We start from the raw sequence: 19353 nt of genomic DNA on the forward strand, positions 1-19353 counted from the left end.
CTTGTAAATAATAATGATAATGAACATAATAATAATAAAGGCAGAGGAAACTTTTGGAGGTGATACTACATTTATGGCATAGATTGTGATGATAGTTTCATAGATGTATACTTACAACCAAACTCATCAAGTTGTTTACTTTAAATATGTACAGCTTATTGTATGTTAATCATATACCGATAACATGGCTTTAAAAAATAAATGGAGCAACCCAAAATCTCAATTTTAAAATATTTGAGGAAAAGCATACACAAAACACTTCACCTTCAAATTGACCAGGCCATTATGATTCCCTTTCCTTAACCAAGATGTTGTTTTAAATACTATGGCGAGGGATTTTTCACGCCACACTCAGAGCTAGAGGAAAAGTGATTTCTAACGGGATTTTGTCATTGGGTGGCAAACTTTTCCTTTGGTGACTCGATCATACTAAAAATGTTTAGTTCAGCAGGATTCCTAACAGAGTATTCAGTTAATAGCATAAATTCAAAAAGTGAATCCAGAAAATAAGTAAATGATGTACACTAAACAGCAGGAAAATGAAAACTCCCAGCTAATTCTGCAGAAAGCGGTCCTCCTTCTTTTTACCTCTGTCAGTTCAGTTGCTCAGTCATGTCCAACTCTTTGCAGCCCCATGAACTGCAGCACATCAGGCTTCCCTATCCATCACCAACTACTAGACCTTGCTCCAACTCATGTCCATGAAGGCAAGTGATGCCATCCAACCATCTCATCGTCTGTCATCCCCTTATCCTCCTGCCTTCAACCTCTCCCAGCATGAGGGTCTTTTCCAAGGAGTCAGTTCTTTGCATCAGGTGGCCGAAGTATTGGAGTTTCAGCTTCAGCATCAGTCCTTCAAATGAATATTCAGGACTGATTTCCTGTAGGATGGACTGACTGGTTTGATTGCAGTCCAACAAACTCTCAAGAGTCTTCTCCAACACCACAGTTCAAAAGCATCAATTCTTTGGTGCTCAGCTTTCTTTATAGTCCAAGTCATCCATACACAACTACTGGAAAAGCCATAGCTTTGACTAGACAGACCTTTGTCAGCAAAGTAATGTCTCTGCTTTTTAAAATGCTGTCTAGGTTGGTCATAGATCTTTTTTCAAGGAGCAAGCATCTTTTAATTTCATGGCTGCAGTTACCATCTGCAGTGATTTTTGAGCCCCCGCCCCCAATACCAAATAAAATCTGTCACTGTTTCCATTGTTTCCCCATCTATTTACCATAGAGTGATGGGATGGGATGCCATGATCTTAGTTTTTTGAATGTTGAATTTTAAGCCAGCTTTTCACTTTCATTAAGAGGCTCTTTAGTTCATCTTCATTTTCTGCCATGGGGTGGTATCACCTGCATATCTGAGGTTACTGATATTTCTCCTGGCAATCTTGATTCCAGTTTGTGCTTCACCCAGTTCAGCATTTTGCATGATGTATTCTGCATATAAGTTAAATAAGCAGGGTGACAATATACAGCCTTGACGTATATGACACTATACTCCTTTCCCAATTTGGAACCAGTCTGCTGTTCCATATCCGGTTCTAACTGTTGCTTCTTGACCTGCATACAGATTTCTCAGGAGGCAGGTAAGGTGGTCTGGTAGTCCCATCTCTTGAAGAATTGTCCACAGTTTGCTGTGATCTGCACAGTCAAAGGCTTTGGTATAGTCAAGAAAGCAGAAGTAAGTGTTTTTCTGGAATTCTCTTGCTTTTTCAATGATCCAACGGATGTTGGCAATTTGATCTCTGGTTCCTCTGCCTTTTCTAAATCCAGCTTGAACATCTGGAAGTTCACAGGTCACGTACTGTTGAACACTGGCTTGGATAATTTTGAGCTTTACTTTGCTAGCATGAGATGAGTACAATTGTGTGGTACTTTGAACATTCTTTGGCATTGCCCTTCTTTGGTATTGGAATGAAAACTGCGCTTTTCCAGTCCTGTGGCCACTGCTGAGTTTTCCAAATGTGCTGGCACATTGAGTGCAGCTCTTTCACAGCATCATCTTTTAGGATTTGAAATAGCTCAACTGGAATTCCATTACCTCCATTAGCTTTGTTTGTAGTGATGCTTCCTAAGACTCACTTGACTTCACACTATAGGATGTCTGGCTCTAAGTGAGTGACCATACCATCGTGATTATCTGGGTCATGAATATCTTTTTTGTATAGTTCTTCCATGTATTCTTGCCACCTCCTCTTAATATCTTCTGCTTCTATTAGGTCCATGCCATTTTTCTCCTTCATTTTGCCCATCTTTGCATGAAATGTTCCCTTGGTATCTCTAATTTTCTTGAAGAGATCTCTAGTCTTTCCCATTCTATGATTTTCTTCTATTTCTTTGCATTGATCACTGAGGAAGGCTTTCTTATCTCTCCTTGCTATTCTTTGGAACTCTGCATTCAAATGGGTATATCTTTCCTTTTCTCCTTTGCCTGTAGCCTCTCTTCTTTTCTCAGTTATTTGTTTTACCCCTATAACAACTTTCAGAGTCAGGCCTATTTGACCCACATATTTAGGTTATCAAAGTAACAAAATGGAATGTGCCATTTCAGAATATTCTAATGATATAATTAAAATAAACAAGTACACAAAAAAGTTTTCTGCCTAATCTAATACATAGGAACTCTAGACAACCTCTCTTTTCCTCTAGCATTTCAGGGCTAGCAGCTCATTTACTGAGATTCTACTTTGTGTGTCTTCCTCCCTCTTATATTTTTTGAACTTGTTATTGGAATATAGTTGATTTACAATGTTGCATTAGTTTCAGGCATGCAGAAAAGTGAATCAGTTTTATATATATATATATATAACTCCATTCTTTTTAGATTTTTTTCCCATATAGGCCACTACAGAGTATTGAGTAGAGTTCCCTGTGCTGTACAGTAGGTTCTTACTAGCTGCTGCGGCTGCTAAGTCGCTTCAGTCGTGTCCGACTCTGTGTGACCCCATAGATGGCAGCCCACCAGGCTCCCCCGTCCCTGGGATTCTCCAGGCAAGAACACTGGAGTGGGTTGCCATTTCCTTCTCCAATGCGTGAAAGTGAAAAGTGAAAGTGAAGTCACTCAGTCGTGTCCGACTCCCAGCCACCCCATGGACTGCAGCCTACCAGGCTCCTCCATCATGGGATTTTCCAGGCAAGAGTACTGGAGTGGGGTACCAGTGCCGTCTCTGTCTTATTAGATAACTATTTTATATATAGTAGAGTATATATGGGACTTCCCTGGTGACTCAGACGGTAAAGCGCCTGTCTACAATGCAGGAGACCCAGGTTCGATCCCTGGGTCGGGAAGATCCCCTGGAGAAGGAAATGACAATCCACTCCAGTACTATTGCCTGGAAAATCCCATGGACAGAGGAGCCTGGTAGGCTATATAGTCCATGGGGTCGCAAAGAGTCCGACAGGACTGAGAGACTTCACTTTCACTTTTCAGAGTATATATGTCAGTCCCAATCTCCCAATTTATCCCTCCCACCTTATTCCCTGGTAACTATAAGTTTTTCTACATCTGTGACTCTACTTCTATTTTGTAAGATCACCTTTCTCAGGGATATCTGCTGAACCCAAAGACTCAAGGCTGAGCCCTCTGACTCAAAGCTCTTTGTCCTGCAGGACAGCAGGATTAAGCATGGTGGAGGAGTGGTTTAGCAGAGTCTTAGAAGCAACAGGTACCTTTGTCTTGCTCCCTCTCAGAACCCAAGATAGTGACAGAAGGAGAGTGGGGTCCTAAGGACTGTCAGACACTATGAACTAAGCCTGAGTAGTAGAGGCTTGAGCGGATAGAAGATTAGAGGACCCTCTCTAGAGGCTGTCACACAACAAAGCTGGGAAACTTACAGCAGGGAACAGGGACATCCCTAAGTATCTCAAATTGATTTTTTCACTTCTTATTGAGTGGAGCCTCATTTCTATTTAATTAGAATTGCTTTTAAATAAAAACAATCCTTCTCTCATCCAATTACTATGGCAAAGTACAATCCATACCTTATGAACAATTTGTTAAGATTATGTTGACTATGATGTTTTAAAGAACATGGGATTACTTCTGATTACAGTTGATCTGTTGGATTAAAAAAAAAAGGGCTATTCATTGACAGCAAGTTTTCTGCCCATTGCTGTAATTTCCTGATGTACACACCTTGTATTTTATTTTCCGTGATTTTCTTTATAGCTTTCCCTTTGAGAATTAACACAGAGAGCAAGCTCTTACTTTATCTTATTAATTCATCTTAACACTACAAATATATCCTGGACTGGATGAGAAAACATCACCTAATTAATTCTGAAGTTTTATCTTGCATCAAGATTTATTCAAATATTTATATCTTCTTTTATAATTCTTTGGGCTCTGTAAAACTGTCAGAAGCCTTGTTTGATGAAAGGAAACCAAATCAAGTCAGCTGGGCTAATAAACTCTCTTCCTCTGATTATTTAGCTATGGTTATGATTTCTACAAGTACTTTTGGTTTTTCTTTTCTAGAAGAAAAATATTCCAAAGATGTCTCTACATATGCAGGATTATATTCTATGCCTTTTTCCAATCAAAATATGGAGATAACTATAAACCTATTAATTGATGCTTTTGAACTGTGGTGTTGGAGAAGACTCTTGAGAGTCCCTTGGACTGCAAGGAGATCCAACCAGTCCATTCTGAAGGAGATCAGCCCTGGGATTTCTTTAGAAGGAATAATGCTAAAACTGAAACTCCAGTACTTTGGCCACCTCATGAGAAGAGTTAACTCATTGGAAGAGACTCTGATGCTGGGAGGGATTGGGGGCAGGAGGAGAAGGGGACGACAGAGGATGAGATGGCTGGATGGCATCACTGACTCGATGGACATGAGTTTGAGTGAACTCCGGGAGTTGGTGATGGACAGGGAGGCCTGGCGTGCTGCGATTCATGGGGTCGCAGAGAGTCAGGACACGACTGAGCGACTGAACTGAACTGAACTGATAAACCTATTCATCTACTCAGGAGTAGAGACTGAAAAGAACTGAGGGATCGGCTGCTAAATGGGGAAAGTGAGGAAAAAGGAACAAAAGAGGAGTCTGACAATCATTAAAGACTAAACAGCAAGAAAGCAGTGAAGGAGTTGGGAGACAGAGAGAGAATAATGGGAATCAACTTTCCACTAAGGGAAGTGTATTGCCACATACGACTTCGCGTACAATATCCTCTCCAATTTCCCAAGAAAGAGTTGCAAGGAAAATATACTCAATTAAAAGATATTTAGAAAATGTTTAGACATAGTGAGTTGGACAATAAGGTCACGATGTGAAGAATATTGGTAGTCCATTTTTAGTTTGAATAGTTGTTCTCGAGATGTTCATACTGATCATCTTTGAAGAAGTTGCTCCTCAACACCTAAGTTAAATATCAGCAATGAAAAACCAGCAAGCTTCTGAGTTGCCTGGATACTGAGAGGGTCCACATCTTACATAGCAGCAGCAGTATGACCTACCTGGCTGCAATCCGGCCAAGCTCTAGCAAACAGAGACACACTTCTCTGGGTTGCTTGTGGAGGACTGAAAAAGAAGACGAAGGTGGACACTTTTACAATAGAAGGGATTGGACAGCAGCTCAATGGGGAACATGCTTGACCACCCCCCTCACACCTCAGGGTCCCAGTAAGGGAGCTAGTCTTCATTCTGATATTCACAGAAACCATCCTGTCCCACAGTACACTTAGATCTACTGAAGTCCTAAAGCAGTTTTCAAAACTCTTTGCCTAGCTTCCCTACCAAAAATCATGAGCCTCAGGAATCTCACTCTGAAAATATTTTCTTCAATTAGTCAATATTTGTATGTGAATATTGAAAACATATGTAGTTATAATTCTGATATAAGTAGTTGATGAATACTTAAAAACAGCAAATAGAAGACTATGAAGCAAAGATTGTTTAAAACTTCTAACTCTATCTTCACCAGTGATATTAGCAGAAATAATGCAATGAATAAGGATTAAAAATTACATATCACAGCCCTTTGTTATCCTCCAAACAATAATGTAAGGTGAGCTCTCTGAATCTTGATATCTTCTCCTATTTTGATTATATTTTAAAAGGAAACACTTTCAACTGACTGAATTTTGTAAATATGTACAAATATATACCGTCAGTCAGTTTGGGCCATAAAATGAGCAAATCAGAAGATGGTTCTTTGCAATACTATTTATTTTCTAATATAATCTGATTACTTAATAAATTTGTTTTACCAGTTTCTTTGGACACATTCAGTAATGCTGACAAGTCATACTTGCATTTGTTGAGGCTACCGGAGGAGTATGTGTTGCTCATACTTTTTTTTTTCTTTTTAAACTCAGACTAGAAAAAAATTTTTAATGTTATTATATACAATACCTAATAAAGACAAAGATATTAGGGGGAAAAGATTGTATTGAGAATGCTCTTTACATAGACACAATATCCTGATAAAAGAAAATACGAGTTTATTGATAAACTTTAAGAAAAATAGCAATATTGCTTCATCTTTTTTTGTGGATTAGGGGGAGCCTTCCCTGGTGGCTTGGATGGTAAAGAGTCTGCCTGCAGTGCAGGAGAACCAGGTTCAATCTCTGGGTTGGGAAGATCCCCTGGAGAAGGGAATGGCTACCCACTCCAGGATTCTTGCCTAGAGAATTCAACGGGCAGAAGAGCCTGATGGGCTACAGCCCATTGGGTCCCAATATACTGATAAAAGAAAATAGTAGCTTACTGATAAACTTTAGTATAAATAGCAATATTATTTCAATTCTTTTATTTGTTTATTTATTTTGGCAGTGCTGGATCTTCATTGTTGGGCAGGCTTTTCTCTAGTTGTGGCAAGTGGCGGCTACTCTCCAGTTGCAGTGCATGGGCTTCTCATTGCAGTGGCTTCTCTTGTTGCAAAGCATGGGCTTTAAGCAAGTGCACAGATTTCAGCAGTTGTGCCTTTGGACCCAGTAGTTGTGGCTCCTGAGACCTAGAGCACAAGCTCAATAGCTTTGGCACACAGGCTCAGTTGCTTCACAGCACGTGGGGTCTTCCCAGATCAGGGATCAAACCCATGTCTCCTGCATTGGTTGGTGGACTCTTCACCACTGAGCCACCAAGGAAGCCCTGCTTCAATTCTTAAATACACAATTTTATAATAATTTAATTTCCCAGCATTATTTCTATCCCCCCCCCAACTTAAATATCTAATTTCTTCTCTCCACAGGCTATGACAATGGCAATATTTGCCACTGACACCAGAATGGAATTTGTTGGGGCTGTGTGGTGAATAGAAAAATACATTTACTTAGATTGTGAAAGTATATGATTTTACTTGGCTTTAAACAAGCAAAAATTATTATCTTGCTATAAAATGTAATCTTTAAAGCTTTTAAAATATGTTCTAATATCATCAGCAATACTCATTGAAAAGAACTGATTATGGGAAATCTGAATTACAGAGTAATTCCATTCTTGATAATATAAATTTGAGCTTCAGCTAACACTTGGTGAACTGTCATAAAACCCAGGTTGGGGAAGTCTAATATTACTTCTAACTAAAGGGGCTTTTAAAAAAGATATTTAGTACCTCTAATTTAAGTGCACCATTAGATGACTCTGGCTGAATGACACAACTTTTGATATATTAAATCAACTTCAGTGCAATGAAACATATGGACTATAACACCACATGGAAATCAATTTCAAACAGAGAACAATAATAAACATCACAAAACAAAAGCAAATAAATGAAAATCAATCTTCCTGTCTAGTTCATCAGTTTCTTCTGATTTGGACTTTTTATCCTGTCAGTGGGCTTCCCTTGTAGCTCAGCTGGTAAAAAATCTGCCTGCAATGCAGAAGACTTGGGTTCGATTCCTGGGTCAGGAAGATTCCCTGGAGAAGGAAATGACAACCCATTCCAGTACTCTCGCCTGGAGAATCCCATGAACAGAGGACCCTGGCAGGCTACAGTCCATGGGGTTGCAAGAGTCGTACACAAGTTAGTGACTAAACCACTGCCATCGCCACCCTGTCAGTGGTACAAAATAACAAATAGGAAAAGGGAGTACATGAAAGTTGAGGAGAGGAAGATGTTTAAGGCCCTGCTAACACACTCAGCTTCAGTGAGAACTGTGTGAAGCAAGTAGTTAAAGCTTCAGGAGACTTGGATATAATCTCGTGCATTTTGCGATGGTAACAGTGACAAAATATGAAAATTATTAGTGAATGGACCAAACTGTGCCCATGAGCAGTCAATACCAATCACATAAAGCAACTCTGACCCAACGATCATGATCCTTTAACCAAATTACTGTGCTTAATTGGAGGACTCTATAAGCATTGGAAATAAACAGAGATATTCTATGGAAAATATAATTAATTCTGAAGAAAAAAATCATGTGGGTAATATGACAATGTGGTATGTAGCATGCATTGCTATTGCATATCCGGCTATCCATGTAAAACAGCTTTTGCATGCCAACACTCAAATATCAGTTCTATCATGGACTCATTAGAAAATCAATTTGGAAAACTGAAAAGTAACGGCATGATTCTCCTTTTTATATCCTTAATATAACCAGCTTATAAAACTTGAACAAATGTCTCACTCAGCACCATATCTTAGGGAAATGATAATAGAAAGATTATGTTTTACTTCCCAGTTTTCTTGGAAATGTTATCTTTAATAAAGCAGTTGCTTCAAAACATACCCATAATATTGTCTTATCATGCCTTGGTTCATGATGGCCACAAATACTAATATCATGTTTGATACATAGTAAGCAATGAATGAGTTAAATCTGCAGAGGGGATAACCTAGCACAATAACAAGAACAGAGTAGTTAGTTACTCAGTAAACACTATGTCCCAAAATACCAAGGATGATAACCATCATGGATCATGACCGTGTCATGTGGTTATAATGGTGGTTGTGACAGTTAAGCTGAATAAAGGCTAAAATCTTACCTAGCATCTTTAGAAAATGCAAGAATTTATATTATGTTAATGTTTATTCAATTGTAAGAGCAAACATGCTTACCTTACTCTATAAAATTAAATTCAAGAGTCTTTAAGTATCATCTGTGCAATGTGCTGTGTGCTAAGGCACTTCAATTGTGTCCGATTCTTTGCAACCCTATGGACTGTGGCCCGCCAGGCTCCTCTGTCCGTGGGATTCTCCAGGCAAGAATACTGGCATGGGTTGCCATTCCCTTCTCCAGGGGATCTTGCCAACCCAGGGATCGAACCCAGGTCTCCTGTTCTACATTATACCAAAGAAGTGATTGTGTTTGGTTTTTGCACTGTAGACTATATGAACAGATGGAAAGAGTATAGTGGCCATGGGATTCGAGCCACAGAAATCTGGTTCTGCCTGTGAGCTCTAAAATTTACTAGTTCCTCATTTGGGGAGATCATAAAATGTCAGTTTTCTGAGGGAAAATAATGGTGTGTATCTTGCAATATTTTTGTGTGAGTTAAACAAAATATTATTCATTGTTATTCTTAGCCAGTGCTTGGCAGATAGGAAAGACTTCCCAAAGTTAGTTTTCTTTCTTCATTATTATTACTTTTTGTTGTATATTATTAGCTTAAAGATTATCTTTATTTGGCTTAGTTAATATTAATGTTAATAACTAATAACATTTTTTCCTGTAAGCATTTTTTTCTGTGCACCTATCATGTGAAAGCCAGCTTACTAAGCAGAAGAAACCTCAGAATTAAAAAAAAAACAAAAAAACCTGCTTTTGATCATTTAAGCTGTATAATTTAAAAGTTATTATGATGAGTATATTTTGAATATTTTGTCATGTTGTACCATAAATAGCTAATTCTAAGTTTAATCAAATCTAAGGTTAAGTAGGTCAACTTGGCTGGCATATATAGACAGACATAAAGCATATATCCTATTATTATTATGGATTTTTGCTAGGTATAAAACTTAAGTAAAAATTATATTAGAGCATGTCATTTTATGAAACACTAAACATCTTACCATCAATTTTCCTCCATTTCTAGGAATAAAATAATTTAGATAAGCCCATTTTCAATAAATTACCTAAGCTGATTATATATATATGGATGCATATCTTTATCTGGATGATTAGAATGAAAACTTTTAGTATATTGCATTTGAACTAAAGACTTTATGTTGTCGCATGTACTACTAATTTTTTATATTTTATTGATTTGTCTTTTCAAAAATATAAGCAAATTTCTAGTTATACTGAGGCTTATGGTAAAAAAAATTGTTTTTCATTCTATTGCCACATCATTAATATGGCCTTTTGCTTTGAGCTTTGAGTAGAAGGGTTCTTCCCTGGTGGCTCAGCAGTAAAGAATCTGCCTGCAATGCAGGAGCCACAGGAGACGTGAGTTTGATCACTGGGTTGGGAAAATTCCCCTGGAAACTGACTCCAGAGGGAACTCACTCCAGTATTCTTGACTGAAGAATCACATGGATAGAGGAGCCTGGTGGGCTACAGTCCATGAGGTCGCAAAGAGCTGGACATGACTGAAGCGACTTAGCATGCACCCATGCATTCATGAGAAGAGAGGATCACTATTGCCTTTTCTCCTCTCAACAAATTTTCTTTAAAACAAATAAAAGCTGTCTTAGTCACTGGTGATTTTTATGCAAAAGGTTTTTATCACTGGAGGCTTCTTTTAAAATAATCAAAACCATTTTGAAAAAATGTATAAGGCAGAAGCCCTCTGGGAAAAGTAACATAGATCTCTATTCAAAAATATGTGGCAAGAGACTCAATCTTATAACCTAGATTCTATAAAAATCTCATGGGCATCAAATGTCAAATGGAATGCTGCTAGCTCCAGGAATAGAAAATGAGACCTTCCGCTAAAGCAAGGGGTAGAGTTTCAATGTCACAGAATCTGCGAGGATAAAATGCATTAAACCGTGAATGTATAGTTTAGCTATACAGCTATTTAGTTGTAACAGATGGACAAAAAGTGAAAACATGAAAATATCATTATCTATTTGGTTTAATATATATTAGAAGCAATAATATTCATGCTGGTTTTGAAGGAAATCTATATTTCAGATTTATGTTTAAGATGAAATTTGAAAAGATTATATTTTTGAGTGAATATTAAATTGTGAAAATATCATAAATTAATAGCTTCCCACTGTCCTAGAGAAGAGAACAGGTTCTCATACTTAGAAAGAATGACATAGTAGAAGACACAGTAAACTAGACACCAGAAGAATTGGGTTCTACTCCAGGCTACATAATCTCATCTCTAAAACTTGCTTTCTACTTACTCTTTCTTATGAGGTAATTTTATGGGTAAGCGCATTTGGTATATGGCAAGCACTCAACAAATTTTACACCTTTGTACTTAAGTGATGATCTGCAGACCAGTAGCATTGGCATCAGCTGGGAGCTTGCTAAAAATGCAAATTATTGGGTCCCATCCCTTACTTATTGAGCAAAATTTAAATTTAAACAAGCTTTCCAGGTGATGAATATGTGCATTAAAGTTTGATAATCATTATACTAATCAACGTTATGATTATTACCATATGTCAGTTATAATTCTATATCTATTCTGGTTAAAAATATTCAAATGTGATTTGATTCATGGAACATGCTCTAGAAATGTTTAGGATAACAGTGATGACAGTGATGATGATGATGAATGGAGGAAAAAATAATCTGTGCACTGGATTAGCCCTTAATGGGTTTTATGGCATTTATCATCTTCCAGGATCTATAAGGTAGAAAAGATGCCTGCCAAGAAAGTGAAGGGCTGGCTCTCTGAAGTCATGTCACTCCCTGTAACTCACACACAGAGATCTTTGCATTTAAATGTGGGAAGCAGCTAGCAACATAGGTGACTTAAAAACTGATCTGAGAGAGGCTAAAGAGAAGAAAAGTCAACAAAGCATAAACCCCACAAACTCATGAATGCTGAGTGTGTATGTATCCAGATTTCTCAGAATCACTGTTCACAGTGAAAATAGGATACAGCATCCATATAATTCATATAAAAGGGAGAATTCATTCATGATCTCATCAGTAATGGAAGATGTATAGAATAAAACGTAGTTAATTGCCTCTGCCATCAAGTCAAAAAAAAGTCCCAGAGCAAGGAGTGCCCTTTCTGTCTCAACACCCAGACTTGATGTGAAATTAATGGGTTAAGTCACTATCACTCAGAGCAGCAAGTAAGAGTCTCTTCTAATTTTGCTTTCATTTATACTTTATTTTTCCTTTTACTTTAAATCATCATATGAACTTCTAAAATTATCTCATACAAAACATAACTTTCTGTAATACTGGAGGGACATGACCTTCAGAGGAAAATGAAGCTGAATTTAAATCCTAGCTGTGTCACTGAGAAGCAGTATAAAACCAGGCAATTTATTTAATTCTCTTGGTCCTAAACTAGCATTTCCATTTATAAAATTAGTGGTTGTTGGGAGATTAGAGATGGTAGCACATATCCACTGCTTGATTATCATTACTGAACATATAGCTATTATTATTGAATATTGCACAGTGAAAATTTGATTCTGGAAAAGCTAGAAGGCTGTCACTTTCCTGATTCAACCCTGACTCCATCAAATCCTTGATATACCTATTACTCCTGGGAGATATTTAGTTTTCTCACTCAGATACCATACTACATTTGTGCTGACATAGGGGCAAATGGCTAAATTTGGAAAAAGTTTCTGAGCTCAAATTCAGAATTGAGATGCTGATAAAGTACTTTATAAGGAGAGGTGTTACAAAACCCAAAGTCTAAAATAAATTGTTACTGGGAAGAAACAATGTGAATATAAATAACCCAGAGTTGATCTGGTATCCTGAAATTGTTATCCTACATTAATATTAATAAAAGTAGGTTTCTTTCTACAGAAGTATTCTTCCAGTCCTCAATACAGACAGCAACAACGACCACCACATGGGATGCTTTATCAAACACTTGCAGGCAGGCATAAATTCTTTTTCTGATGCAGTAGGTACAAAATGGAAAATGTTAATGTTTGAATATCCACACACAAGCCTTTTTACTTTTGTGTGGTGGGATCAAACCCAGTACTGTAGGTAGGTCAGTGCTTGACCAATGTTCAATAGAACAAAGAATTGTATAAAACATATTCTTCAGAGTTATGCATCAAAAAAAGATAGTGCTCCATAGCAAACACCAATACAGAAGATAGAAATGAAAAATCACACACATTTGCATGCTAGCACAGCAGAGAGCAAACCCTTTTCCTGCTGAGTAGATTCTTTCTCAGAGAAATAGATGAAGCATAGTCATTGGCCTCCAGATCCTATAATTATCCAATAACATAGTGATATTGACACAATTACAGCAAGCAGAATTTGTGCATTTTTCAAATATCCCCTCCCCCATCCTTTTATTTTCTCAACTTTCCAGCTCAACCAGAATGTACATAAGTAAAGAAAAATAAACAGATCTGGGGGGAAAATTAAGGTCACTTAGCAATTTCTAATCAGTGGGCTAAAGTAAATTACAAATAACAAATCCTCCATGCAAGAATATCATTTATTTAAAGAAATAGTTTCTACTTAAAATATCTTAGAAAAAATCATACAAGAGCATCAATTTTAGGACCCATAACAATTTTTTTTAATTGAGAATAAGTCATATATGTCTGGTCCTAATGTCCAACAGCCCTTATAATACACTGATGTAGAAAATTCACTGATGTCAATAAATAATTCTCTATGCAATTTTATTGCAATTAAGATTGTAATTGTCTTAATATGAGTAAAATTGTTTGTGTTTCAGACTACATGCCATACCTGTTTACTGCCTTAAGTGTGCTAATAGAGAATTGAAGAAGGAAATATTACTTACAATCCAATTACTATTTGTCTTACTTTCAAATTCTGAATATAGCATTTTATTGTTATTTACTAGATGTAGATGCTGAGACCTCATGTTTATATTATATCATAATTTTCCCATATTATTAGTCTCAAAATATTATGAATATTATTTTTCTTGGTATCTATGAATGACTACAGTCTGTTTAAGCTACCACCAAATATCTTCAGTTCATTCATTTTTTTTAACTCATAAAAAAATGTTTCAATAGACATTACCTATCTCTACTTCCTCAAATAAACTTTTAGAAGTAGAACAACTTGATGAAAGAACATGAGCACTTCTGAAGTCTTTAATACATAATGTCAAATTTCCCAAGAAGACAAAAAAAGGCAAAAATTTTCCAATTATTTTTCAGCAATATATAGAAGATCACACTTTCCTCAATGTTTGATACCTTAGTAATAAGTCAAATGCAAATTCAATCTGTGAAAAATTAGCGAGGATTAAGAATTGAATATTTAGTGTTGACTTTCCTCTATACTCAACATTAAATATACAATTCTTAATCGTCACTAATTTATCATAGTTTTTATTTGCATTTGACTTATCACTAAGGTATCAAACATTTTTATCTCTCTTTTGGGCTTTTATAAGTCTTTTATGAAAAAGTTTTTTATGACATGTATCCATTTTGCTATTGACTCATTTCTGAAATACTATTCTGGGATATTAGTTAACTCATAATCTAAGAACTGACATTTGACAGAGGAAAAGCTCTCTCTCAAGAATGTCTTAGAAGATAAACGGCAGGTTATGCTCTGTATGTGATTGCATCATGTGGCGTAGAGAGCTATCTGCCAAGAATCAAAACAACAAGCATGAGAGAAACATATGGAATCAGATGCTGTCTATACTCCCCAGTTCATCCCTGGCATCTTTCCCCACCCACTGAGATTTCTTGTCATTAGCTGTCGTGGAAAGAGAACAGACAGAGTGAGTCATGAATTAAGATCCTCTCACAAATAATCGTACCAAAAAAAAAGCACTGCCACAGAGGGTAACGTATCAGTTGCCACAAAGATAAGAATGCTTTATGCAGGCAAAGACCTTTGAACAGCTAAAGACAGAAGCCTCTTGGTACACACTCAGTACAGTGATCTACCTTATCATTCATTCAAACAGATTTTTCCCCTTTAATCAGGGCATCTTTTCATTTTATTTGCTGGTCAAAACACTAGGACACAAAGGCTGCTCTTCATCTTGTGTGCTACTGAAATGAAATCTTGAGGTAGGGAAAAAAGAAGAAACCCTTGTCCTAAATTCCCTTTCAAAAAGTGAAGTGTGAAAAGACATTAAGCAGAGTACACAGTGTTACTGTTGCAAGAAAATCAGTTCTGCTGCAGCATCCAAGCCCATCAGCCGTGGCTCAATCACTTCCTCACCCACAGGGAATAATAAGAAAAATCCAAGGAGAATGGGTTCTACTTGGGGAAACGGATTTTCTCATTGTCCTTCTTCGTGATTATCATGAACATCTATGGACACAGCTGTTTCCTTTCTCTGAATAATCCTGAAGTCAATACTATCGTATTGGCTCCTTTCTTCCATCTCCACAAGACCTATAATACATCACCTCATGTCCTATTCTAAGCAGCAGAAATTTCAAATTTACCTTTTCATTAAGGAACAAACTAGAAAGCTGAATTATCTGATCTAGTTTGGTACTGAGAGGATTCAAAATTATTTAAAAATTTTTATCGCCTTGAAAAGTTGGTTTTATTAAACTTTCTTGACTATATAAATACATTTTAATTGCAAGGTATAAGCAAAGCTATACTATAGACTTTACTATACTATACTATAAGCAGAATCAAAGATATTTTAACAAAATACTTAACAGTTATTGCATGTAAATTACCATGGGTTTTCTTTTTTATGAAGTCAAATAGGGTGAAGAACTCGACCACTTAAAAACTCTTCTTGACATAATTTTATATGCTACACAGTGTGTATTTATGTACGAGGACAATTATCATATAAACTCAATTATGCTTTATTGTTTCAAGATAAAATGTACTATTTATTACCCAAATGGGGTTTTAAAAAGTCATCCAAGCTTCTTGGAGTCCAGTTGAAAGATTTACTAGTTCAAGTAACAAAAAAAACTTATGGATGGTAAAAAAAATTGAGACAAGACCATATTTATATTCATAGTTTCTAGTTGTCCATTTGGCCTACAGAAGTCACTGAAAAATTCTTTCTTTAATGGAAACCTGTGCAATGAACAAAGGAACAGACAATAAGTCAGTTTCCCCATGTGGCAACGTAGGAGGACTCCAGGATTTTAAATCATGATGTTATTTGTCCACCCCTGAAAGTGTACTTCTTTTACACTTCAGTTCAGTTCAGTTCAGAAGCTCAGTCGTGTCCGACTCTTTGCGACCCCATGAATCGCAGCACACCAGGCCTCCCTGTCCATCACCAACTCCCGGAGTTCACTCAGACTCACGTCCATCGAGTCAGTGATGCCATTCAGCCACCTCATCCTCTGTCATCCCCTTTTCCTCCTGCCCCCAATCCCTCCCAGCATCAGTCTTTTCCATTTTTAAAAATACTAAGTGTATTTTAAATACACAAAACTAACTCATTTTTTTAAAATTTATGGGTATATGTGTGTGTATACCCACAGACATTTAATAGCTCTTTCATGGGTTTTTCCCCAAAATAACTTTGCCTCACTCCCTTCCTATAATCCTCCACTCACATAAACCTATAAACCTGAAAGTTAAAATCTATTTGTAAAATTACCAAAGCCCTGAAAAAGAACTATATCCATATATATCTTCCACCAAGTTTTTTTCTTTTTTTACTTTGATGTGAAGAAATGGTAAGAACATTCGAAGTCCATTCATACAACGGGCATCCACTTAGCACACTGTTGTATAGGGTACGCTACTGTGCAATTATTCCGGTTTATTTTTTCTTTCAGGTATAAAATGTTCTCCTAGTCTAAGTTCATGTTATTCTTTTCTCTGCTGAGAGACTTCTCAGAAATTTGATGACAGTCTTTTTGGTACCACATTAACTCCTCTTCATACAAATACAAATTTCCTTAAGTACATAAAATGAGTAAGACTTTAGCTGCCATACCATCCGTTTCCTAGGCTCAGCAGGGGAAGGAATTCTGTTTTGTGAGGCTTCAAGGCAAAGAATATTCTCAATGCTAGGAAGGTAATTTGTATACTTGTTCTCTCTGAAGGATGTTCAGCTTACTTTGATGTTAACATTTGGTATTATGTGGTTTTGTAAATTAATTTTTTGTTTGTTTTGTTTTGTTTTAATTTATTTATTTTAATTGGAGGTTAATTACAATGTAAATTGATTTTTAAAGCCTCAGGCAAAAGAACCAAAGCATTTCCCCCACCCCTTAAATGTCTCCTTTCTTCACTTAGTTCCACCTTACTAAAACTGGTCTTTAATTCCAATATTTTCCATTATAGAGTACCACTGGGGTAGATCTTATATAAAAGATTTGAACATTTAAGGGTACCAAGAAATGTCAAAACACTAAATGGTCCAATGTACGTTTTCTCCCAGGGAAATATAAAACCAGGCTCCGTGGTCTGGAAGTGCATTTGCCAAAATTCAATCATAAAACAAAACAAAAACCCCAAAATTATCTGGGTAAGCCTAAGCACTAAGGTATGGGCTAAGACTCTTTGAGCCTGACTCTTTGAGACCCCACCTGTCTTTTTATTCCATCATTTTCAATTTGCCCTAATCTCTTGCTTGTTTGCCTAATTTTTAACTAGCAAAAAAACAAATTTCACTAACTATAAATAAGCTTAACTAAAATATGTTTCAACAAAGTGCTTATAAGTGATAGTGTTTGCATAATTTTTTAGAGGTGAAAAGACAGAAGTGCTCATGATTGATGGCAGGAACACATTTAGCTATTCTTCTAGTCCAGGTAAGAGCCTGATGGTAAAATTTAACCCTACATTTTCCAAGAATCCCCCCATTTTGTATTGTATATGCTTATTTTTAGCCAGGAAAGAATTCTGCTACTTATGTTCCTGTTATTTTATGCACAAGGTGACCAAGCATAAGAGGCTGAATTTTTCTACCTTCAAAAATGCAAGTTTACAAAAACTCTACAAGTTTACAACAAACTACATTTTTTTAAGTTAACAAACTGTGAAATGAATCACACAAATAAGTTAATCTTGAGAGTTATACTAACAAACAATAATTTTAATATCATATCAACTAAAATTCTAAAAGAAATATACATACCCAAACCTTCCGATTCAAATAGACATGTTTCATCTACTCCTAAATCTCGGCACCAGGATAAGAAATTTGCTGTATTGTCTCTGGCAAAAAAGGAGCCTGAGGGTGCACTGGCTTTGCATGGAATCTTCTTCAAGGGTAGATTCTGAAAAACAAAGAAATCTCACTCTGGTGGAATATCTGGCAGTCATCACAGTGACACATTTATGTTTTCAATAAAATGCTTTGGTATGACCTCACAGCAGTAAATAGATTTGTGAATAGCTGTAGGAAAGGATATGAAACACAAATGAAACTTAGTTGGTAATCAAGAGAGTATGAAAACCTATGCCTGTAAACATAAACTTGCCTTTTTAATATCTAGAAGTAAATATACATAAATCCTTTCCCTGGCTCAGACTGCCACTCTCTTTCTCTTCTACTGTTTTTCATGGCGGGGGTGGGGGTAGGGGAGGGACTTCTCTTTCATCTGTGTATTCTCAGTACTTCTCATAAAGTATGTATAATTGTATTTATCATTTGTGAAAGAAGAATGAAACACAAATATGAATATAAACATAGATAAAATGTAACATACACACCTCCATTCTTGTGTGCATACATAGACACACAATAAGAATTACACAAGAATTATAAAGTCAAAAGAGAGCAACAGAATTAGCTAACCTCCAGAAGACTCTATCACCAATACCAAGAAAAGGAAATATTAAAAATTTTTATCTTTCAACAATAACATTCTACCTTCATTCTTCCAGACTATTTCCTTTTAAACCACAGATCATTGCTGTATTATGTAATACAAAAATAATTCTGGTTGGATTTCTGCTATCTGAACTTGAAAACATATTTACATTCTGCATCATTTCTCTTCCAGGATAAGAAAACGCTTAAGATAAGGGAGCATGTGAACCTGGACAGATTTTTCTATTATTAACCCCCAAAATTTTAGCCCTAGAAAGCTCCCTTACCATACCAAATGTTATAAAGAATTGCGTGAGGTATTTTTTGTTCCTATAATAGAATATAACCAGTTTTCATGGCATTCCATGAAGTCAGGGTTTGATTCTACATGATGTGAAAGCCTGAGCCAAGTATTTGATGATTTGGGCTAGACAGAGCTTTGCCTCTGAAAGCAAAAAAGATCAAGGGAGAAGCATTTTATGATTTAAATTCGTATATAGGATTATTCCTTCTATTCTCTGTGAACAAGAAAACATAAACAAAATGTTGTTGACTGTTGAGGTCATTTACAAAGATGGT

General features: G+C 36.4%; 1 protein-coding gene across 6 annotated transcripts in view; it reads right to left on the bottom strand.

The window, feature by feature from the left end:
* GAS2 (growth arrest specific 2) overlaps positions 1-19353 on the bottom strand; it is a 180492-nt gene that overhangs the window by 85888 nt on the left and 75251 nt on the right. For all 6 annotated transcript variants that reach the window (XM_070782424.1, XM_070782423.1, XM_019955280.2 and 3 more), the window contains 2 exons: positions 18097-18238; positions 5463-5526 (listed from right to left, as the gene is read on the bottom strand). In XM_070782424.1, the coding sequence (XP_070638525.1) occupies positions 5463-5526; positions 18097-18238 (206 nt within the window). The remainder of the gene's footprint in view (positions 1-5462; positions 5527-18096; positions 18239-19353) is intronic.

The sequence above is a fragment of the Bos indicus genome, chromosome 29 (assembly GCF_029378745.1).
Source record: "Bos indicus isolate NIAB-ARS_2022 breed Sahiwal x Tharparkar chromosome 29, NIAB-ARS_B.indTharparkar_mat_pri_1.0, whole genome shotgun sequence".
Taxonomy (NCBI): domain Eukaryota; kingdom Metazoa; phylum Chordata; class Mammalia; order Artiodactyla; family Bovidae; genus Bos; species Bos indicus.